General features: G+C 51.5%; 1 protein-coding gene and 1 long non-coding RNA gene across 5 annotated transcripts; one reads left to right on the plus strand and one right to left on the minus strand.

Moving 5' to 3' along the window:
* The first annotated feature begins 346 nt into the window (after nucleotides 1–346).
* Nucleotides 347–7982, plus strand: LOC114220265 (uncharacterized). Of its 2 annotated transcripts, XR_015766676.1 has the most exons (3): nucleotides 347–602; nucleotides 4357–5503; nucleotides 6057–7982. It is a non-coding gene; the product is annotated as an uncharacterized LOC114220265 (long non-coding RNA). The 2 variants fall into 2 exon arrangements; XR_015766675.1 differs by having other exon boundaries at nucleotides 4357–7982.
* Nucleotides 7983–16195: 8213 nt separating this feature from the next.
* LOC148162593 (phospholipase A and acyltransferase 3-like) lies at nucleotides 16196–21952 on the minus strand. Of its 3 annotated transcripts, none has more exons than XM_088017993.1 (4): nucleotides 21767–21952; nucleotides 18610–18718; nucleotides 17578–17846; nucleotides 16196–16454 (listed from the first exon to the last, which is right to left on the minus strand). In XM_088017993.1, the coding sequence occupies exons 1-4, from the start codon at nucleotides 21773–21775 to the stop codon at nucleotides 16353–16355; spliced, it is 489 nt and encodes a 162-aa protein (XP_087874119.1). In that variant the 5' UTR covers nucleotides 21776–21952; the 3' UTR covers nucleotides 16196–16352. The 3 variants fall into 3 exon arrangements, with proteins under 3 accessions (XP_087874119.1, XP_087874118.1, XP_087874117.1); XM_088017992.1 differs by lacking the exon at nucleotides 21767–21952 and adding an exon at nucleotides 21334–21432; XM_088017991.1 differs by lacking the exon at nucleotides 21767–21952 and adding an exon at nucleotides 19604–19677.
* Between the last annotated feature and the right edge of the window lie 1297 nt (nucleotides 21953–23249).

Here is a 23249-nt window from a genome sequence, read left to right on the forward strand (position 1 = left end):
CCCTGTCTGTGTTGAGGGCCCACCCTGTAGGGGAGAGGAAGGGGGCCGGCACCTGCAAGGGGCCTGCTGTGGCCCCAGGACCATCTCTGTGAGCCAGAGCCTGGCCCCCACTGTGGCAAATCAGCTGAGCTGTCACCTTCCTGCGCACTTCTTGGGTTTCAATTGGAACCTAATGGTAACCATGGAAATGTCTGCATGTCTTCGTGTGAGTCTCCTCCCCAGGCCTCACCCTCAGCTGATAATGAAGCAAACCTCAGACTGATTTCATCACACCACGGCGTTTATGAAACATGTGTTCACCAAGGAGGCACAGGGCCCCTCATCAGCCTACTCTGCTGCTGGAGGAAGGAGCCCCTGGACGCTCACCTGCGTGGCTCACTCTTACATGTGTGACTCTTGACCTCAGATCAGGTCTGACGTCAGGGTTGGCGTTTGAGCCCCGCTTTGGGACCCATGCTGGGTGTGGAGTCTACTTTCAAAAGGAAAGTTCCCTATGTAGTAGTAATTAAACAATGTCTAAAGGAAAGTGAAAGCAAAACTGTCACCTTTGGTGTAAAAGTCCGTGCACACGCAGGAGAACGGCAGACTCCACCATGGCTGAGGTGAGCCCCCGGGAACTTTCTATTTGCAGTTCTCCAGCAGTAGGCCACCCCCCTCTCATAAAAGCCTCAGTGTGGGTTCCTGGTGTTGGGCACTCTGAACTGCAGAGTTTGGAAAGGCTGTAGAAGGATGTTATGGAAAAGTCTTGGTTGTTTCAAAGTCCCTTTTCCTGCAGAAGAGTGTGGGCTTTGGGTCCAGTGAGCCTTCCCTCTCCTCTGGCTCAGCGCAGGGCCCAGGGGCTCCCGGGGAAGGACCTGGGTTGGGGTGGGGGCTTTGCCCGCCAGAGCTGGGAAGCATCTGGTGGGTGGCCCGAGGGGACGTCCCAGGACTTGGGAAGTGAGGGGATCCCCAATGTGCCTGTCTCCCTCACTGGGGCAGGAGTTCAGTGCCTGCTCAGCTCTCTCCTCCTCTCTCCTCTTCCCTCTTTGGCATCTGTCCTGCCTTGGTGGGTATGCTTCCATTCCAGCCTTCTGACTCTGATCTCCCTTCCTGTCAGCCCTGATGTGCAGATTCACACGGTCCAGGCAGGGCAGACCGGCTCCGTGGTTGGGGTGCACCGAAGGGGAACGAGTTGAATCATGCAATTCGAGGAAATGAGGCCATTCTCGGAAGGAGCGGCCCACTCTGAACCACTGATCCCCTGGGACGGGCCGAGGGCCTGCTTGCTGCCAAAACAAATCTGCCTGTTGTTGCCTGGGCAGCCTCTCCTTCTCCAGGTGGGGCCCGATATCACAGTTTATTGCCACCAGCTACTGTGCAGGGTGTCTGGGCCTGACCTTAGTTAGACATTGAATCTCAGAGTTAAAAATCCCATTTGTTTTTTTTTTGTAGTTGTTTATATATATATTTTTTATTAACTAAAATGTATTATTTTGGGGGCGCCTGGGTGGCTCAGTCAGTTAAGCCTCTGCCTTCAGCTCAGTTCATGATCCCAGGGTCCTGGGATCAAGCCCCACATCGGGCTTCCTGCTCAGCAGGAAATCTGCTTCTCCATCTCCCACTCCCCCTGCTTGTGTTCCTGCTCTTGCTGTCTCTTTCTGTCAAATAAATAAATAAAATCTTTTAAAAAAATAATAAAATATATTCTTTGTTTCAGGGGTACAGGTCTGTGATTCATCAGTCTTACACATTTCACACTGCTCACCATAGCACATACCCTCCCCAATGTCCATCACCCAGCCACCCCATCCCTGCCACCCCCGTCCACTCCAGCAACCCTCAGTTTTTTTGCTGAGATTAAGAGTCTCTTATGGTTTGTCTCCCTTTCTGGTTTCGTCTTGTTACATTTTTCCCTCTCTTCCTCTATGATCCTCTGTCTTGTTTCTCAAATTCCTCGTATCAGTGAGATCATATGATAATTGTCTTTCTCTGATTGACTTATTTCGCTTAGCATAATACCCTGTAGTTCCATCCACGTTGTTGCAAATGGCAAAATTTCATTTTTTGATGGCTGCATAATATTCCATGGTGTATATATACCACTTCTTCTTTGTCCATTCATCTGTTCATGGACATTTAGGCTCTTTCCATAGTTTGGCTCTTGTGGACATTGCTGCTATAAACATTGGTTGCACGTGCCCCTTCAGATCCCTACATTTATCTATGGGGTAAATACCCAGTAGTGTAATTCCTGGGTCGTAGGGTAGCTCTATTTTCAACTTTTTGAGGAACATCCATACTGCTTTCCAGAGTGAAAAATCCCCTTGATTCCAATGTGGAGATCATCCCTGGGCATGCCGTGTTCTGGCTGAGGGAGGGGAGTCGCTGGGCCCCGAGTCGTGGCCGCACTGACCCTCCAGCCCCTCTTCCATGTGGATTTCCTCCGCCCCCATTCCAGGCCAGGCCCTTCACCGGATCCTGGGGAGGAAGGAGCCGGGCAGCACACAGGATCCTGCCCCAGTGGAGCTCAGAGCCCACAGGGAGGTGCAGACAGACACGGGGAATCCCAGCAGGACAGGATCCATGCAGGGGGAGGTGGCAGCTGAGCCAGGCTGGGGCCCTGAGAGCAGCTGCTCAGAGAGGGATGTCTGTGTAGGGGAGAAGAAGAAAGGAGGGGTGGGGAAGGTGACTGTGACCGAGACAGCCAGATGTGCAGAGGATCAGAGGCAGGGGCCAGCTCTGTGGTGAGGAGAACGGCAAGCCAGTCAGCCTGGGGCCGGAAGGCAGGGATGGTGAGGAGGGCTGAGGAAGGGCTGGCTGGAGAGCCTTTGAGCTGCCCAAGGTGCATGCCCCGTGCCCTGAGGCCAGGGAAGGTCATGGCCAGATGTGCCCTTTGGGAAGGCCGCAGTGGGTCTTGGGGAGACTGGGTGTGGGGTAGCAGGGACAGGAGGCCAGGGTCGGAGTGGGGGGTGCAGTCAAGAGGGTTAGGGACCTGGCTGGCTAACTCGGAAGAGCATGCAACTCTGGATCTCAGGGTGGTGAGTCGAGCCCTATGTTGGGTTGGAGATTGCTAGAATAAATAAAATTTAAAAAAAAAAGGCTGTGAAGTCTCAGAATCAGGCCCGGAGACTGCCTTGAAGAATTCAGAGGATGAGAAGGGAATGAATTCAGGACAAACTCCCAGGATCAGTGTTGGATGTTGGATATTGGCATGACAAAGAAGGCTAAGGAAGGCTGACCCTTGGTCTCTGATTAGGTGGCCTGCAAGGAGAGAGAGAGGTTTGTGGTTTGCTGAGAGCAGCCAGAGAAAGGGAGAGAAATTGAAACATTCTCAAATCAGAGGTTGTGGCCCCCTGGGGTAGGGGTGGGGGGCACTGAGGAGCAGGAAAGAGGTATGGAGGGGGAGAGAGGCAGGACCAAATCAGGTAGAGACGAGGCAGCTCAGCGCTGCCCAGCTGACTGTTCTTGGCCAAGCCCCTCTCTCTCTGATCCTCAGTTGCCCACCTGAGCAATGGGGTGATGCTTCCTTCCCCTGCGGCTGTGGGAAAAGTGCCCGCAGAGGCCTGCCATGTGCATGCTGGGAGCAAGCCCCCTCAGGGCCAGAAGTTGCCAGCCCTCCAGAGCCTCAGGTCCCTGCAGGATGCTGTTAGCTCGTGTCTCTCACGTTGGCATCTCCAAGGGCGGGTGTCCTGGGGCTGGAGGGGCCAGCATCTCAGGAGGATCAGGGGCCTTGTGCGGCCACGGACAATGAGGGCCAAGAGGTGTGATAAGGACTGGCGAAGGGTAGAGAAGCTGGTGACTCTCCTCCCTGACTGCTGCGGAGGGTCTGGGGCTCCCAGGCTCAGCGAAGGGGTTTTCATGCAGGTGGTCCTGTCCGCAGGCCTGGGAGCAGGCGTACAAAGCACCTGCATATGCATGCTCACAGCCTCAGTGTGCACATGAGTACACCCAACACACACACACACGCAAACCCAACATATACAACACACAGAGATGTGCATGTACACGGAACACAACACACAGAATACACATGCACCCCATGTACATATACACACCTGTGCTCCCTCACACACATCCCATACAACGTGAGCGTGTGCACATACATACCTAATAATATGCACACACTGAACAAATCTCCGCTCTCCCATTCCACAAGGACCTTTTCTCCAGGCTTCCAGCCCCTGGTTGTGCAGAACCTCTGAAAGTGACAGCAGGATGAGGGCCCCACAGGGGCCAGGAGTTCCCTCCCACTGCAGGCTCTCACCAGGTGATGAACATCACCCAGTGGGGTCCCCAGGCCAAGCTTCAGGGCCCCAGCTGGGCGCTCTACTGTTGCCTAGAAGCCTGGCTACACCATTTTGGGTTTTTGTGTAGCAGTTTTGTGAAGAACCCAAACCTGGAGACCTGATCCGGATTTTCCGATTGGCTATGAACACTGGGCCATCTATGTGGGAGACGGTTATGTGATCCATCTGACTTCTCCAAGTAAGCACTGCTGGAAATATTATTTTCAAAATATTTGTTACCATCATGAGAACAATTAGAAGAAAGTGCTGAGCAAGGGAATCCTGAGTTGGTTACTCCCTGAGCTTGCTTGAGCAGACTATACATCCATATCCTACTGAGTAATCGAGCAGAGTCCCATAGGTCTGGAGGCACGGAAGGCAAGTAGAATGCACATTCCAAGGTCAAGGAGGGGATGAGGAGCCTCTGATTTCTGGCGTCCAGCTCATGGATCACTAGGAGTCACATCCTCTGGATGACCTCCCCCAACAGCAATATTTTGGTTATAAAATAGAGATAATATTTACCTCAAAAGTTAAAAGGTGATGAGGTAATATATGGAAAGTAGACAGTTTGTGAAACACTGTCTACTTTTAGGGGATACTAAAATAAATTTGATCTCTTTCTGAAATGTACAAGTGCACAAAAATTGCACAAATAGTAAATGACTATCATTGTTTATAATAGCAAAAGTTTTGAACAACCTAAGTGTTCAATAACAGGGCTTGATCAAATAGATGATCTATATCCATGGGATGGAATACAATGACATTGGCATAAGCAATCATGGCATTAACTGACTTAAAAAAATATTCACAGCTCATGCAGTAAAAAGAACAAAATCTGTGATTCCTCCAAACAGCAAGACCTCAATAGTGTACTCCCTTGGTTCTCTTTATGTCCTGTCCCTTCTCCCTCCCTGTCTCGCCCTCTCCTGCAGCTCCCGATGACCATGGTGGTGTCTCTGATTCCAGGTGAGTACCTGGGGGCTGGCTCTGGCATCATCTTTTCCATTCTGAGCAACAGGGCAGTGGTGAGACAGGAGCTCCTTCAGGAAGTGGTGGGGAGCTGCCCCCATAGGGTCAACCTCTTGGACTACAAGTGCAGACCACGGCCTGTGAAGCTGATCTCCTGCTCTGCGAGGGAGAAGACTGGTCAGGAGATGAAGTACAGTGTTCTGGGCAGGAGCTCTGAGGACTTTGTTACCAACCTGAGATATGGTGATCCCAACAGCAGGCAGGTAAGGCTCTCTTTGAGACAATCCTTCTTTCTCCTGGAGGTCCCCCTGGGGTGGCAGTGACCAAGCTGTGCAGCCAGAGGGGAGAATTACCATGACCCACTGGCTGGGAGTCAGGATGTATGAGCTCAAATCTTCAATCAGCTTCTGATCCACTGGGGGTCTGTGGACAGGCCACTCCCTCCCTGGGCCTCAGTTTCCCCATGTGTAGGAGGAGGAGTTGGATGGAGGACCTCTAGAGGCCTGCCAGTCTGACCTTCTAGGATCCTTCGCCCGTAGGATCCACCCTAAAGGCAGCTCTTGATGCCCCCAAATGATGTCAGGAAGAATGTGGGCCAAGCCAGCACCATGACAGATCTCCTAAGGTCCCAGAGAGCACTCAGGCAAGGGATGCTCAAGATCCATGGGCCTATGTACGAGCTCAAGGATTCATTTATGGAAGATCTGGGGCACAGCTTCCCCACCCACCCCTTCTGGCTTCCACATGTGTTGTCCCCAAACCACACAGCTAATAAGTGGCAGAGGCAAGATTCCAACCCCAGCTGTCCTTCTCTAGAGTCTCTGCTCCTTACCGCCGTACTGAAGCACCTGCAGGGCTCCAGGCCCAGGAGATTGGGTGGACGGAGGCCCCTGGATAAGATGAGGATGAGGATGAAGATGGGAGCAGCAGGTTTGAGGAGGGAAATGAAGATTTTGGATGTGGTTGGCGATGGGTGGTCATTAGAGCTCCTGGTGGCAATGTTGAGTAACAGTTGGACCTAGGAGTCTGGAGTTGAGGGTTGAGGTGGGGCTGGAGATAGAAATTTCCAGGCAGTGCACAGTGCATAGTGAACCCAGAGTATGCTTCCTGTGGCCATGGTTTCCTGAAGTTTCTCCTCAGCTTCTGCCACAGTCCCTCCCTCCCCAGGGCTGTAGTGTAGCCCACACTGCAGAGCAGTTCCCAGGCTCAGCCCCAGAGCTCTGCCCCACCGCAGAAACAAAGCACAACCCCTCCCCCCTTCCCACCCTGAGTCAGGAACAAATGTGGTCACCCAGTTAGCTCACAAAAAAGGATCCCATCCGCCCATCCTGCTAGTTGTCAGGAGAAGCCCCACCACTAAGAGGCCTCCTCAACCTCCTCAACTTACAGGTCTCCTAGGAAGTAGGTCCCCTGTAACCCAGCCAGCATCTTCCTAGGAGAGGACTCTGGGCTGGCAGCTCAGCGGGAGGGAGGATGAATGTAGCCCCCAGGCCCTTGGGAGGGAGGGAGAACCTGTCTGCACTTGCTGTGGATGCTGACCATGTGCTACTCACTTTCATGTGGCATATGCCCTGACTGGAGGAGGGGCGACCCTGGCAATGAGCCTTCTAGCTGTTGTTGGATACTTTCTTTTGAAGAGCTAATCCCCAAACCAGTGACAGCCTGAAGGAGCCCCAAATCCTGCAACTACACAGACCAGTGCAGGCACCCCAGGGCTCCGCTGTCTGCGAGACCCTCGCCCTCGGGCCACCTAGGTTCTGTCTCTCCCTTTCCCTCTCTCACTGGCTGAAGGATGGGCTAATTGTACCAAGACCAAAGAATCAGTAAGTGTATCTTCAGAAGGACTTCCACCACAAGTAGTTTTCTAGACTTCTGAACCAGAAAGGAAGAAAGGAACATTAATTTGGCACCTGTTGGGTCTTCCCAGCAATTTCTAGCTAAGTGACCTTGGGAAAATCTCTTGACTCTCAGAGCTTGGGTCCCAACCTTCTCTGGGTTGGGGGTAATGATCCACTTTCCACTGATGTTGTCAGGATTAAGTGAGGTCATGTGGAGAAGTCACCCCCCCATGATGTCTGGTGCCTAGCTAGTATTCCGTGGAGTGTCTACATCCTTCCACCAAGACTCACCATTGTTGTCATGACACATCATTCATTTCACTGTTGGGATGCCAAAAAAAATCCAAACCCAACCGCTGAATTCTGTCCCGCTGTAGCCACACCACCTGGTGCTTGAACCCCCTGACTCTGCGAACGCAGTTCCCAACGTCTTCCCAAGCACCTCCTTTGCTCAGCTCTCCTTTTAGCTTTCTTTGTCAACTCCAAGTCCGGTGCTCATCGTCTGTGACTACCAGATGGAAGTATATACACTTTCCCTGCCTAACCTGCCAGGGCTCAAGCTGCCCCTAGGTTGAATGCTGAACATTAGCCACCTTGACTTTTAGGGCACTGAAAGACTGTGCATGCGGCTCTAATGATGTGTCATTACACATTTGTCCAGACCCACAGAATATCCAACATCGAGAGTGGATCCAAAGGTGAACTGTGGACTTTGGGGCATTATGATGTGTCCGTGTGGGGTCATCAATTGTAACAACAGTGGACCCTCTGCTGAGGGATGTTGATAGTGGGGGAGGCTGTGCGTGGGGCAAGCAAGGCGTGTCCAGGAACTCTCTGTACCTTCCTCCTAATCGTGCTGTGAAGCTAAAATGGCTCTAAGAGATAAAGTCTTTTGAAAAAATTAGCCACCTCTGAATATCCCTCTGTTCCTTCACAGCAAGCCCTCCATGTGGTCTCAGAAGTGCCAAGTCCCCGTGATCTCAGGCTTGCTCAGCCAGCCTCTGCCACCGGTGACCCTACTAAATGGCTGCTCCATTTGGCCATCCTTCGTGGTGGCCACTACAGCCACTCCCTGTCAGGCTTGAGGCTTAGGGATGTCACCCTCCCTGGGCTGTACCTTCCCAAGCATGTGAAAGCTGGTGGGTCCCTTAATCCCCCAGCACAAGAGAGGCCAGGCTGGAACTAACTAGTCACAAGACTCCCCTGAAAACTCAGGGCTACCTGGGGTGACTGAGACATAGGAGGACAAGTGAACTCTCGGGGCCGCCAGCTGGCTGCATGTACCACAGAGCCATCCTCCAAGGGAATGACCCTGTGCTGCCCAAGGTGAGGGGACAGGTGCTCAGGGGAGCCACGTGCCCAGGTGACAGCAGTGCTCAGAGAACCAGGCTGCCCTCAGCAGTCCCTCTGCTGTGGGAAAAGGCCACTGTCCCACCTCTTTATGGTGAGTCACCTAGAGAGCTGCCCAGGACACCACCAGGCAGTCCCCTCATCTCTCTATAGGTTTTGCGGGAGGTCCCCTTAATCCCCATCTGTTTCTATCCTCCTATCCTGGTACCTGGAATTTGCCATAGTGAATTCAGTTTTTAGCCTTTGCCTTTCATACAACATTTGCTTTCAATCTCCTTTCAGTGCATTGGTATCTTAGTAAAAAGTAGCCCATGGTGGCTTTCAGTACTCTGGTAGGACCTGGAAGAAATGGGACTTAGGATGGGCCAAGTCTTGGTGTGAGCGTTGTGTAACCTGGAACAACCCTGGTTGTGGGGGAGGGAGGGTGTTCTTTGAAACAAATGGTCAGGATGGGGAGGCAGTAGAGAGTTAGGAAGGAGGAATGCTAAAGAGGGAGGTGGGGAACTTGAAGACAAGCTCCCCTGTTTCCCTGAGAACGCCTCACATGCTGCACGGCAGGAGGGTCGGTCCTACTCTGGGGCCTTCGGGAAGGCAAGCGACTAGAAGGCTCTTTGCCCACCCTTGGGGATGCTGGTCGGGAAAGGAGGCAGGAGGCCTGGGTTGTGAGGATCCCCTCAGCCCTTCCTCTCAGCCAGACCCTCAGGGCAAATGTTGGCACCATCAGCCTGCTCTCTCTACACCCTCTCTGTTTACTTTGCTCTCTGGGCTACTCTAGTGGACCCCCCTTCCTTGAGACTTTTCCAGAAAAGGGTCATGCTCAGTCCCTATGCCCACTCTCTTGGTGCCTGAAAAACAAAAGAGAGAGAGGCTAGTTTTTTCCCAAGAACTCCCCAGGAGTGGCCAACTTTCTAATCAGGAAACCACAAACCAGGGGCAGTAGGCTGACATTCTGCCTGAAAGATGAGGCTACGTAAACTATCTTCACCGTTTTCTAACTAGCACACTGAATATTGAAAATTTTTCCTTGGAAAAATTAAGGATGTGATCATCAGCCTAACAGGGGCTAGAAATGATTTCTTATTGGTGAAACCAGGCTATTCATAAGACAGAAACTGGCTAAAATACTTTTGACCCACCCCACAGTTACAGGAGCAGTGTGAGAGAGCAGCCCAGGGCCTGTTTCTTTAGGGATGGCACCTGAAGCTTGATCCCTAAACTTGCTCATGCCCAGTCTCTGGGTGGATTTTTGGTTGCCTGATGCGGACTATGGGGGCACCTAGACCCTGCCCTGAGTAAGCCTTTCACACAAGCTGAGGTCCACAGTACCTAATATGACCGAGGATGGTGTCTTCATTCTGCTTTCAGAGAAGGCTGGATGAGGGGCTCTGTGCCTCGTTGGTGAACACATGCTTCATAAATGCCTTGGTGTGAGATGGAATTCGGTCTGAGGTTTATTGATTATCAGCTGAGGGTGAGGCCTGGGGAGGAGACTCACACGAAGGCATTCAGACATTTCCGTGGTTACCATTAGGTGCCAATTGAAACCCAAGAAGTGCGCAGGAAGGTGACAGCTCAGCTGATTTGCCACAGTGGGGGCCAGGCTCTGGCTCACAGAGATGGTCCTGGGGCCACAGCAGGCCCCTTGCAGGTGCCGGCCCCCTTCCTCTCCCCTACAGGGTGGGCCCTCAGCACAGACAGGGGGTCTGGCCAGGTAAGGGGTGGGGGTGGAGGGACAGAGCCCTCTTGCTTCCCCCTCACTGCTCCTGATGCCTTCGAATGAAATGGACATTCCAGACACGAAAAAAATAAATACAAGAGTTGGAATCCAATTTTTTCTTTTCCAAATAGCAGCGATAGCTAAGGGAATCAGATCTCACGAGAGATGGGAGCTCCAGCTTGGAATTCCAGTCAAGGAATATTTCCTGAGTCAAGACCCAGGCTCCCAGCAGCTCTCGAGGGGCCAAGATGCGTGCTGGTCCACCCCTCCACCGGCGGCCCGGTCACCAGGGGGTGCCGACCCTGCCTCGCTCACCCGCAGTTGCCTCCTGGTGAAACTTACTCTGGGGCCGGGTTTGAGCCAGGTGACCCCGCCCTCTGGGGCAGAGCTGATTGGCCCAATGAGAGCACCTGACCCACGGCAGCCAATCGGAAGGCTCAGCCGGGTGCAGTGCTGAGCCAACCAGACTCTTGGGACCTGGACGCGGGGGACTGAGAGTGGCCCCCAGCGCGGAGAGGTGGGGCTGAGCTGATCCGAGAAGCGGGGCCGCAGGAGGGGTGCGGGATCAGAGACTTGGGGGTCCGGGCAATCCCAAGGGCGGAGGAAGCAGGAGCCGTGGGCAACGAAGCGAGCAGACAGAGGGCAAGGACGTGGAGAACAGGGAGAGAGAGAAACTATTCCTGGAAGGGAGAGGCGCGGGGGTAACGGGACGATGGCGCTGCTTCCCTCACTGGTGGCGGCCTCACGTTCATGGCCCAGAGTCTCCCACACAGTTTCAGCCGCTGACACCCCAGGCCCTGGCAGGCCCACGGTTCCTGTTCTAATGCATCCCAGGTGTGTCTCCCCTCCCCTCGTGTATCCTCACACCGCGAAGAAGAATGCAGGCCTCCAGGGGCACCTGGGTGGTGGCCCAGGGGGTTAGGCTCCTGCTCTTGGTTTTGGCTCAGGTCATGATCTCAGAGTCGTGAGATCGAGGCGGCCGAGGCCCGATTTGGTCTCTGGGCTGGGTGTGGAGCCTGCTTAGGATTCTTTCTCCTTCATCCGCTCCCCGCCTCTCCATGTGTGGGTTTGCTCTCTCTATCTATCTCTCAAAAAACAAAAATAGGGCGCCTGGGTGGCTCAGATGGGTAAGCGTCTGCCTTCGGCTCAGGTCATGATCCCAGAGTCCTGGGGTCGAGTCCCGCATTGGGCTCCCTGCTCAGCCGGGAACCTGCTTCTCCCTCTGCTTCTCTCTCTGTCTCTCATGAAAAAATAAATAAAATCTTTAAAAAAAACCCCAAATAAACATACAATTGGCTGAATTCCTGTATCAGTTCTAGCAATTTTTTGTTGGCGTCTTTGGGTTTTCTACATAGAGTATCATGTCCTCTGAAAAGTGTGAAAGTTTGACTTCTCCTTTACCGATATGGACGCTTCTATTTCTCTTTGTTGTCTGATTGCTGAGGCTAGAACTTCCAATACTGTGTTGAATGGCTATGGTGAGAGAGGACATCCCCGTCGTGTTCCTGACCCTAGGGGGAAAGCTCTTAGTTTTTCCCCATTGAGGGTGATATTCACTGTGGGTTTTTTAATATAGCTTTTATGTTGTGGTAAACTCCCTCTATCCCTCCACTGCAGAGGGTCTTTGTCAAGAAACGATGCTGTATTTTGTCAAATGCTTTTTCTGCATCTATTGAGAGGATCATATGGTTCTTGTCCTTTCCTTTATTGACATGGTGTATCACACGGATTGATTTGTAGAAGTTGAACTACCCTTGCAGCCCAGGGATAAATCGCACTTGGTCATGGTGAATAAGGCTTTTAATGTACTGTTGGATCAAATTGGCTAGGATTTTGGTGAGAATTTTTGCGTCCTTGTTCATCAGGGATATTGGTCTGTAATTCTCCTTTTTGGTGGGGTCTTTGCCTGGTTTGGGGATCAAGGTAATGCTGGCCTCCTAGAAAGAGTTTGGAAGTTTTCCTTCCATTTCCATTTTTTGAAAGAGCTTCAAAAGAATAGGTATTAATCTTCTTTAAATGTTTGGTCAAATTCCCTTGGGAAGCCATTTGCCCTGGGCTCTTGTTTGTTGGGAGATTTTGATGACTGCTTCAATTTCCTTGCTGGTTATGGGTCTGTTCAGGTTTTCTATTTCTTCCTGGTTCAGTTTTGGTAGTTGATAGTCTCTAGGAATGCATCCATTTCTTCCAGATTGCCTAATTTGTAGGCATATAGCTGCTCATAATATTCTCTTATAATTGTTTGTATTTCTATGGTGTGGGTTGTGGTCTCTCCTCTTTCATTCATGATTTTATTTATTTCGGTCCTTTCTCTTCTTTTTGAGAAGTCTGGCTAGGGCTTATTAGTCTTATTAATTCTTTCAAAGAACCAGCTCCTAGTTTTGTTGATCTGTTCTACTATTCTTTTGGTTTCTATTTCACTGATTTCTGCTCTGATCTTTATTATTTGTCTTCTCTTGCTGGGTTTAGGCTTTATTTGCTGTTCTTTCTCCAGCTTCTTTAGCTGTAAGCTTAGGACGTGTATTTGAGACCTTTCTTCTTTCTTGAGAAAGGCTTGTATTGTTAAATACTTCCCTCTTAGGACCACCTTTGCTGCATCCCAAAGATTTTGAACAGCTGTGTTTTCATCTCCATTTTCATTTCTTTCCACGACTTTTTAAAATTCTTCTTTAATTTCCTGGTTGACCCATTCATTCTTCAGTAGGATGCCCTTTAGCCTTCATGCATTTGAGTTCTCTCCAAATTTCCTCTTGTGCTTGAGTTCCAGTTTCAAAGCACTATCGTCCGAAAATAGGCAGGGAATGATCCCAGTCTTTTGGTACTGGTTGAGACCTGATTTGTGTCCCAGTATCTGGTCTATTCTGGAGAATGTTTTATGTGCACACGAGAAGTACGTGTATTCTGCTGCTTTGGGATGGACTGTTCTGAATGTACTGTGAAGTCCACCTGGTCCAGTGTGTCAGTGAAAGCCCTGGTTTCCTTGTTCATCTTCTGCTTAGATGACCTGTCCATTGCTCTGAGTGGGGTGTTAGAGTTCCCTCCTATTATTGTGTTATTATCGATCTGGTTCTTTGGTTCTGTTACTAGTTGGCTTATATAATTGGCTGCTCCCAAGTAAGAGGCATAGATATTTACAATTGTTAGATCTTCTTGCTGGATAGACCTTTTAATTATGATAATAGTGTCCTTCTTCATTCCTTATTACAGTCTTTGGTTTGACATCTAGTTTGTCTGGTATAAGCTTTGCCATCACAGCTTTCTTTTGATCTATTAACATGATAAATGGTTTTTCACTCCCTCACGTTCCATCTGGAGTTGTCTTTGGGTATAAAAGAAGTCTCTTGCAGACAGCATATCTATGGGTTTGCTTTTTTATCCAATCTGTTACGTTGTGTCTTTTGCTTGGGGCATTTAGCCCATTTACATTCAGAGTAACTATTGAAAGATATGAATTTGGTGTCATTGTATTAACTGTAAAGTTCTGGTTCCTATAGATTGTCTCAACTCCTTTCTGGTGTTTGTTACTTTTGGGCTCTCTCTTTGCTCAAGGAATCCCCTTCAATATTCCTTGCAGGGCTGGTTTAGTGTTCACAAGTTCCTTTAGTTTTTGTTTGTCCTGGAAACTCTCTCTCTCCTTCTTTTCTGAATTACGGCCTTGCTGGACAGAGTATTCTTGGCTGCATGTTTTTCCCACTTAGCACCCTGACTACATCCTGCCAGGTCTGTGTAGATAGGTCTTCTGCCACCTCCTGTCCCAAACTGCTTTCATGATTTTCTCTTAATCTTTGAATTTGCAAGCTTCACTAGTGTATGGCGAGGTGTTGACCTATTTTTATTGATTTTGAGCGGGGTTCTCTGGCCTCCTGGACTTGATGTCTCTTTCTGTTCTCCCATTAGGGAAGTTCGCAGCTGTAATTTCTTCAAAGAAACCTTCTGCCCCTCTCTCCTTCTCTTCATCTTCTGGGACCCCTATTATCTGGATATTATGTCACTTACGGAATTATGAGATCTCAGCGTCTCCCTTCAAGATTCACTAGTGGTCTTCTTCTCTTCTTTGAGCTTCCTTGTTTTCCATCATTTTATCTTCTATATCGCTGACTCTGTCTCGCCTCACTTATCTCACTTTTGGAGCCTCCATTTAGGACAGCATCTCTGTAATAGCATTTTTAATTTTGGCCTGACTAGATTTTAGTTCTTTGAATTCCAAGGGAAGGGATTCTCTAGTGTCTTCTCTGCTTTTTCAAGCCCAGCTATTGCCTTTATAATCATTGTTTTAAATTCTACTTGAAACATCTTACTTATATCCATATTGATTAAATCCCTGGCCAGGAGTACTACCTCCTATTCTGTCTTTTAGGGTGAATGTCTCTGTCTCATCATTTTGTCCAGAAAGAAGAGAAGAAAGAAAGTGAAAAGACAACAATAATAAAAACAACAGAAAAAAACAGACACAAAACAAAAGAAGAAAAAAATCAAACAAGAACCAAAACAAAAAACTAGATACTCGGTGTGTTTTGGTCTGCTTGTTACAGGAAACTGATCTTGAAATAGGAAAAAGAGCAAAACTTACATATATCCATAAATAAAATAAAATAAAATACAATGAAAAGAAACCAAAAATAATATATAGATAATGTATATATATAATAGAAATTTAAGAAAGTAAAAAAGAATTGAAAGAATAAGAAAATAGTTGAAAAAATAATACTAAAGGACTAAAGAATAATAATAATAATAAAAAAACCCCACGAATGCTATATACTGTTTTCCCCAAGAGCCAAAGCTTTGCAGTTCTCTATGACGTGTAAACTTGGTGTTTGAGTGATGTTCCTGCTGGTCTGTGTGGGAGGCCCCTGTTGTGCTGATTCTCAGGTGTCCTTCCCAAGTGGGATTTGCTCTCCCTTGCCAGCAGGCTGGGCTCAGTGTACGTGACTCCAGACTCCACTGGGTGCCTCTCCTTTGCTCCCTTTAGGCTTTCAGCACCAATGGGGGATGAAAATGGCAGAGCCCGGATCTTTAGCCCCAGAGCTGAAAGCTTCACCCCCGACTCTACAGTGCACCCTCACAGACAAGCAACCACTCTTGTCTCCATGGTTGCCCTCCTCACTCTGTGTTCACCCAGCATCTGACTCAGCGTTTTTATCTCGGGCCCGCCAACCCTCTTGAAGGCTCCAAACTTTCAGGACTGTTGTGGTGCGCACCTCCCCGACTCCTCCAGCGGGAGGAATAGGGGTCTCCTCATGCTTCTGCAGCTTGCTGGGCCCCTGCTGGGAGAGCAGTCGCCTGACCCCGTTCCTGATTTCTAGCAACCCGGGGGAGAAAGCTGGCACTGGGATCACTGTCTGCAGCCGGCTTCTCCGCTCTGATGTTTGGGAACTCTGCAGCACTCAGGTGCCCCCGTTCTTTCTGTGACCTCGGGGATCCCGAGACCACCTGGGATTCTGCCCCACTTTGCCACCTGAGTGCCTTTAGCCAGGGACATCCCTACCAGAGCAGACTTCTGAAAGTTCTGATTATGTGCTCTACTTCTTATAAGACTTTGTGGTAGCCTCTTGAAGCAGGCTACCTCCTCTTGCCCTGTCCTCCTATATATAACCCCAGCTTCAAGGCCAAGGAAAGGCGTGGAGAGCAGAGGGAGATAAGAGAGGATTTCACGAGATGGGCAAGAGCCTTTACTGACTTTCCTCATGGCAGACGTTTGCTTTGGTTTGGTGTGGACTCCACCGAACAGCCACAGACTGCAGCTGCGGAGTCCGAGAAGCCGTGTCGGCTCTAGTCCCAGGCCGACGGTCCGAGTTGTCTGATGGGTCCTGCTCTTGCCCATCGGCCAGGCCCGCGTGTCTCCCTTGCCGTTCCCCTGTCTCCCCACAACCAGAAACACCCGTGACTTGAAATAGCTGGAGCCGGACTGGCTCCTGCAGGACAAAGAACACAGCCACAGACCCAAAGGGAGAGAGAAGGGCCGAAGCCCAGGGCGCCACCGTGCGTGGCCAGGTCCAGAGCCCAGCTGCGCCTCCACACACTTCACACCAGCCAGTTCTTGCTGCGTCTCCTCCAGTAAAGTGCTCCCTTGTTGGGTTTTATTTTACTCTGTAAAAATAAGCCTTATTCTCAAACAGAATGAAATCCACAGACCAAACCTCAAAACCTCTGGGGCAACGAGATCCCCTAAATGGACAAAGTCACTGCTGACGGGACGGGCCCTTCAACTCATTGCTGCTGCCGCCCGTTTCTTGAGAACATGACTCCAATGAGGCTCATGGTTGCCAAGCCGGCTCCTGTGATGCCAGTCACCACAAGGGCATCCTGGACCTGTAGGAGACAGGGGAGGTCACACTCCGTCAGGAATCCGAGGACGGGCTGTATGTTCAAGAACATTCAGCTCAAGGAGACTCACGTGCCCCTTGGCCCACTTGACAAACTCAGGAGTCAACAAATATTGGCCGGGAAATGGGGAGAAAAGGACTAGATGGGGAAGGAGCCGCTGGATGGAGCCAGCCGGCCAGGGCTGTACATGGGCTCCAGGGCAACTCGATCCACTCTGTGGGTATTTAAAGCACCTAAATCCCCAGAGGGCGATTGTGGAAAGGACAAGAAGATGAAGGCAGGAGGGCTGAGATCCTGGCGGCCATCAGGGAGCCCTTGCAGCCAGTGTGAGGCGGCGCAGGAACGGCTCTCGAATGCTGACCATGTCACACCTGTGGCCCCCGGGAGAGCAAGGACCTCACGTGTGTCACTTGTCTTGCTCCTCGCTGCATCCCCCACCCAGTTCTGCCAGGCACAGGGGTGCTCTTTACGAGTCCTTAAAGAAATGACCCAACTTGGAGTTGTAGTGATGTTCTACTTGAAATGATTAGCCCTGCAGGTTCTGCGGTTCGGTGTATGGAGCAGAGACTCTAGAGAAGGACAGCTGGGGTTGGAATCCTGCCTCTGCCACTTGTTAGCTGTGTGTTTTGGGGACAACAAACGTGGAAGCCAGAAGGGGTGGGCGTGGAAGCTGTGCCCCAGATCTTCCATAAATGAGTCCTTCAGCTCATACATAAGCCTGTGGACCTTGAGTATCCCTTGCCTAAGTGCTCTCTGGGGCCTTAGGACACCTGTCCTAGTGCTGGCTTGGCCCACACTCTTCCTGACATCTCTGCGGGCATCAAGAGCGACCCTTGGGGTGAATCCTAGAGGTGAAGGATCCTAGAAGGCCTGCAGAGGTCCTCCGTCCAACTCCTCCTCCTGCACATGGGGAAACTGAGGCCCAGGGAAGGAGTGACCTGTCCACAGACCCCAAGTGGTTCAGAAGCTGATTGAAGATTTGAGTTTAGACTTCCTGACTCCCAGCCACTGGGTCATGGTGATTCTCCCCTCTGGCTGCACAGCTTGGTCACCACCACCCCAAGGGGACCTCCAGGAGGAAGAGGGATCGTCTCAAACAGAGCCTTACCTGCCTGCTCTCCGGTTTACCATATCTCAGGCTAGTGGCAAAGTGCTCACAGTTCCTGTGCAGAAGATTGTATTCCATCTCCTGACCAACCTTCTGCTTCGCAGAGTAAATGATCTGGTTCACAGGTTTTGGTCTATACTTGTTGTCCAAAAGGTTGTTGACCTTATAGCGGCAGCCCGCCACCACGTCCCGCAGGAGCTCCCGTTTTACTACTCCTTTGTTGCTCAGAGCACAGAACATGCTGCTGCATCTAGCCCACGGGAACTCACCTGGAATCAAAGACACCACCATGGTCATCGGGAGCTGCAGGGGAAGGCGAGACAGGGAGGGAGAAGGGGCAGGACGAGAAAGAGAACCAAGGGAGTACACTATTGTGGGCTTGCGGTTTGTCTTTTCACAAATGTGATTGGGGCATTCATAGATTTTGTTCTTTTTACTGAACGAGCTGTGAATTTTTTTAAGTCAGTGAATGTCATGATTGCGTATGCAGTCATTGTATTCCATCACATGGATATAGATCATCTATCTGACCAAGCCCTATTATTGAACATGTTGGTTGTTCAAAGATTTTGCCATTTTAAACAGTGGTAGTCAAGTATTTAGTATTTGCTCAATTTTGTGCACTCAGACATTTCAGAAACAGATCAAATTTATTTGATCACACACTGTTTACTTTCCATATATTACTTCATCGTCTTTAACTTTGGAGGTAAATATTATCTCCATTTGATAATCCAAATATTGGTGTTGGGGAGGTCATCTAGAAAATGTGACCACCAGTGACCATGAGGTCGCCCCCAGCAATCAGAGGCTCCTCATCTCATCCCACCCTTGGAATGTGCATTCTACTTGCCTTCCGTGCCTCCAGACCTATGGGACTCCACTCGATTACTCAATGGGATGTGGATGTATGGTCTGCTCAAGCAAGCTCAGGGAGTAACCAACTCAGGATTCCCTTGCTCAGCCCTTTCCTCTAATTGTTCTCATGATGGTAACAAATATTTTGAAAATAATATTTCCAACAGTGCTTACCTGGAGAAGTCAGATGGATCACATAACCGTCTCCCACATAGATGGCCCAGTGCTCGTAGCCAATGCGGAAAATCTGAATCAGGTCTCCAGGTTTGGGTTCTTCACAAAACTGCAACACAAAAGCCCAAGATGGTGTAGGAAGCCTTCTAGGCAACAGTAGAGTGCCCAGCTGGGGCCCTGAAGCTTGGCCTGGGGACCCCACTGGGTGCTTTTCATCACCTGGTGAGAGCCTGCAGTGGGAGGGAACTCCTGGCCCCTGTGGGGCCCTCATCCTGCTGTCACTTTCAGAGGTTCTGCACAACCAGGGGCTGGGAGCCTGGAGAAAAGGTCCTTGTGGGATGGGAGAGTGGAGATTTGTTCAGTGTGTGCATATTATTGTATATGTATGTGCGCACGCTCACGTTGTATGGGATGTGTGTGAGGGAGCACATGCGTGTATATGTACATGTGGTGCATGTGTGTCTGTGTGTTGTGTTCCCTGAAAATGCACATCAGCATGTGCTGTGTATGTTGGGTTTGCATGTGGTTGTCGGATATACTCATGTGCACATCTGTTGTGTTGTGTCCTGTATGGGGATTTCGCGTATGTGTTGGGCATTGTTATGCACACATTAGTGTGTGTGTATATGTTGGGTTTGCATGTGTGTGTTGGGTGTACTCATGGGCACATCAGTGGATGTGTTTATGTTGGGTTTGCATGTGTGTGTTGGCCGTACTCATGTGCACACCGAGGCTGTGAGCATGCATGTGCAGGTGCTCTGTACACCTGCTCCAGAGCCTGCGGACATGACCACCTGCATGAAAACCCCTTTACTGAGCCTGGGAGCCCCAGACCCTCCCCAGCAATTGGGGAGGAAAGTCACCAGCTTCTCCACCCTTCACAGGTCCTCCTCACACCTCTTGACCCTCACTGTCCATGGCCACACCAGGTACCTACTCCTCCTCAGATTCTGTCCCCTCCAGCCCAAGGACACCCGCCCTTGGAGATGCCAACCTGAGAGACATTGGGTGACGGCATCCCCCGGGGACCTGAGGCTCTGGAGGGCTGGCAGCTTTTGACCCTGAGGGGGCTTGCTCCCAGCATGCACATGGCAGGCCTCTGTGGGCACTTTTCCAGAAGCCGCAGGGGAAGGAAGCATCACCCTATTTTCAGGGGGCAACTGAGGATCAGAGAGAGAGGGGCTTGGCCAAGAACACTCAGCTGGGCAATGCTGAGCTGCCTCTTCTCCCCCTGATTTGGCCCTGCCTCCCCCCTCCACACCCATTTCCTGCTCTTCAGTGCCACCACCCTAACCCCTGGGGCCCAGCATCTGATTTGAGAATGTTTCAATTTCTCTCCCTTTCTGTGCCTGCTCTCCGGAAACCACAAACCTATATCTCTCATTGCAGGCCACCTAATCAGAGACTTGGGGTCAGCTTTCCTTAGCCCTCTTTGTCATGCCAATATCCAACAGCCAATGCTGACCCCAGGAGTTTATCCTGAATTCGTCACCTGGTCCACTTCCCACCCTCTGAATTCATTAGGGCAGTCTCCGGGCCTGTCCCTGAGATCTCACAGCCTTTTTTTTTTTTTTTTTTTGATATGTTCGATAATCTCCACACCCAACATGGGGCTTGACTCACAACCCTGCGTTCAACAGTTGCATGCTCTTGTGACTTAGCCGGACAGGTGCCGGGGCCCTACATCTTCTAGACATTCGCCCCCACTCCCACCAGGCCATGTGTGCATGCTACCCCACACCCAGTCTCCCCAAGACCCACTGTGGCCTTCCCAAAGGGCACATCTGGCCATGACCTTCCCCTGGACTCAGGGCACGGGGCATGCACCTTGGGCAACTCAAAGGCTCTCCAGCCAGCCCTTCCTCAGCCCTCCTCACCGTCCCTGCCCTCCGGCCCCAGGCTGACTGGCTTGCCGTTCTCCTCACCACAGAGCTGGCCCCTGCCTCTGATCCTCTGCACATCTGGCTGTCTCGGTCACAGTCACCGTCCCCACCCCTCCTTTCTTCTTCTCCCCTACACAGACATCCCTCTCTGAGCAGCTGCTCTCAGGGCCCAGCCTGGCTCAGCTGCCACCTCCCCCTGCATGGATCCTGTCCTGCTGGGATTCCTCTTGTCTGTCTGCGCCTCCCTGTGGGCTCTGAGCTCCACTGGGGCAGGATCCTGTGTGCTGCCCGTCTCCTTCCTCCGCAGGATCCAGTGAAGGGCCTGGCCTGGAATGGGGGCGGAGGAAATCCACATGGAAGAGGGGCTGGAGGGTCAGTGGGGCCACAACCCAGGGCCCAGCAACTCTCCTCCCTCAGCCAGGGCACATCACGCCCAGGGATGATCTCCACTTTGGAATCAAAAGGGGATTTTTCACTCTGAGGTTCAATGTCTAACTAAGATCAGGCCCAGACACCCTGCACAGTAGCTGGTGGCAATAAAATGTGACGCCTGGCCCCACCTGGAGAAGGAGAGGCTGCCTAGGAAACAAAGGGCGGGTTTGTTTTTTTTTTTTCAGCAATCAGGCCCTCTGCCCACCCCAGGGGATCAGGTGGGTGCAGAGTAGGCCGCTCCTTCCAAGAATGGCCTCACTTCCTCGAATTGTCTGAGTTCACTTAGTTCCCCTTCAGTGCACAGCAACCACAGGGCCAGCCTGCCCCCGCCTGGACCGTGTGAATCTGCACATCAGGGCTGACAGGAAGGGAAATCAGAGTCAGAAGGCTGGAATGGAAGCATACTTACCAAGGCAGGACAGATGCCAAGGAGGGAAGAGGAGAGAGCTGAGCCGGCACTGAACTCCTGCCCCAGCGAGGGAGACAGACACATTGGGGATCCCCTCACTTCCCAAATCCTGGGACACTCCCCCGGCCCACACACCAGATGCTTCCCAACTCTGGGGGGCAAGGATCCCACCCCAACCCAGCTCCTTCCCCGGGAGCCCCTGGGCCCTGAGCTGAGCCAGAGGACAGGGGAGGCTCACTAAACACAAAGCCCACACTCTCCTGCAGGAAAAGGGACTTTGAAACAACCAAGACTTTTCCATAACATCCTTCTACAGCCTTTCCAAACTCTGCAGTTCAGAGTGCCCAACACCAGGAACCCACACTGAGGCTTTTATGAGAGGGGGGTGGCCTACTGCTGGAGAACTGCAAATAGAAAGTTCCCGGGGGCTTACCTCAGCCATGGTGGAGTCTGCCGTTCTCCTGCGTGTGCACGGACTTTTATACCAATGGTGACAGTTTTGCTTTCACTTTCCTTTAGACACTCTTTAATTACTACTACATAGGGAACTTTCCTTTTGAAAGTAGACTCCACACCCAGCATGGGTCCCAAAGCGGGGCTCAAACGCCAACCCTGACGTCAGACCTGATCTGAGGTCAAGAGTCACACATGTAAGAGTGAGCCACGCAGGTAAGCGTCCAGGGGCTCCTTCCTCCAGCAGCAGAGTAGGCTGGATGAGGGGCTCTGTGCCTCCTTGGCGAACACATGTTTCATAAACGCCGTGGTGTGATGAAATCAGTCTGAGGTTTGCTTCATTATCAGCTGAGGGTGAGGCCTGGGGAGGAGACTCACACGAAGACATGCAGACATTTCCATGGTTACCATTAGGTTCCAATTGAAACCCAAGAAGTGCGCAGGAAGGTGACAGCTCAGCTGATTTGCCACAGTGGGGGCCAGGCTCTGGCTCACAGAGATGGTCCTGGGGCCACAGCAGGCCCCTTGCAGGTGCCGGCCCCCTTCCTCTCCCCTACAGGGTGGGCCCTCAACACAGACAGGGGGTCTGGCCAGGTAAGGGGTGGGGGTGGAGGGACAGAGCCCTCTTGCTTCCCCCTCACTGCTCCTGATGCCTTCGAATGAAATGGACATTCCAGACATGAAAAAAATAAATACGAGGGTTGGAATCCAATCTTTTCTTTTCCAAATAGCAGCGATAGGTAAGGGAATCAGATCTCACGAGAGATGGGAGCTCCAGCCTGGAGTTTCAGTCAAGGAATGTTTCCTGAGTCAAGACCCAGGCTCCCAGCAGCTCTCGAGGGGCCAAGATGCGTGCTGGTCCACCCCCTCCACTGGCGGCCCGGTCACCAGGGGGTGCCGACCCTGCCTCGCTCACCCGCAGTTGCCTCCTGGTGAAACCTACTCAGGCTCAGGCCCAGAGTCCTGCATTCTTCGCGGTGTGAGGATACACGAGGGGAGGAGAGACACACCTGTGAGGCATAAGAACAGGAACCTTGGGCTTGCCAGGGCCTGGGGTGTCAGCGGCTGAAACTGTGTGGGAGACTCTGGGCCATGAACGTGAGGCCGCCACCAGTGAGGGAAGGAGCCCCATCGTCCCGTTACCCCTGCTCTTCTCCCTTCCAGGAACAATTAGTATCTCTCTCTCTCCGTTCTCCCCATCGTTCCCCTGTCTGCTCGCTTCCGCGCCCAGGACTCCTGCTCCCTCTCCCCTTGGGATTGCCCGGACCCCCAAGTCCCTGATCCCGCACCCCTCCTGCAGCCCCTCTTCTCGGATTAGCTCAGCACCACCTCTCCGCGCTGGGGGCCACTCTCAGTCCCCCGCGTCCAGGTCCCGGGAGTCTGGTTGGCTCAGCACTGCACCCGGCTGAGCCTTCCGATTGGCTGCCGTGGGTCAGGTGCTTTCATTGATCCAATCAGCTCTG

Source organism: Eumetopias jubatus, unplaced genomic scaffold (genome assembly GCF_037043125.1).
Source record: "Eumetopias jubatus isolate StellerSeaLion01/CBP00866 unplaced genomic scaffold, mEumJub1_p1.0 scaffold_13, whole genome shotgun sequence".
In the NCBI taxonomy this organism is placed as follows: Eukaryota; Metazoa; Chordata; class Mammalia; order Carnivora; family Otariidae; genus Eumetopias; species Eumetopias jubatus.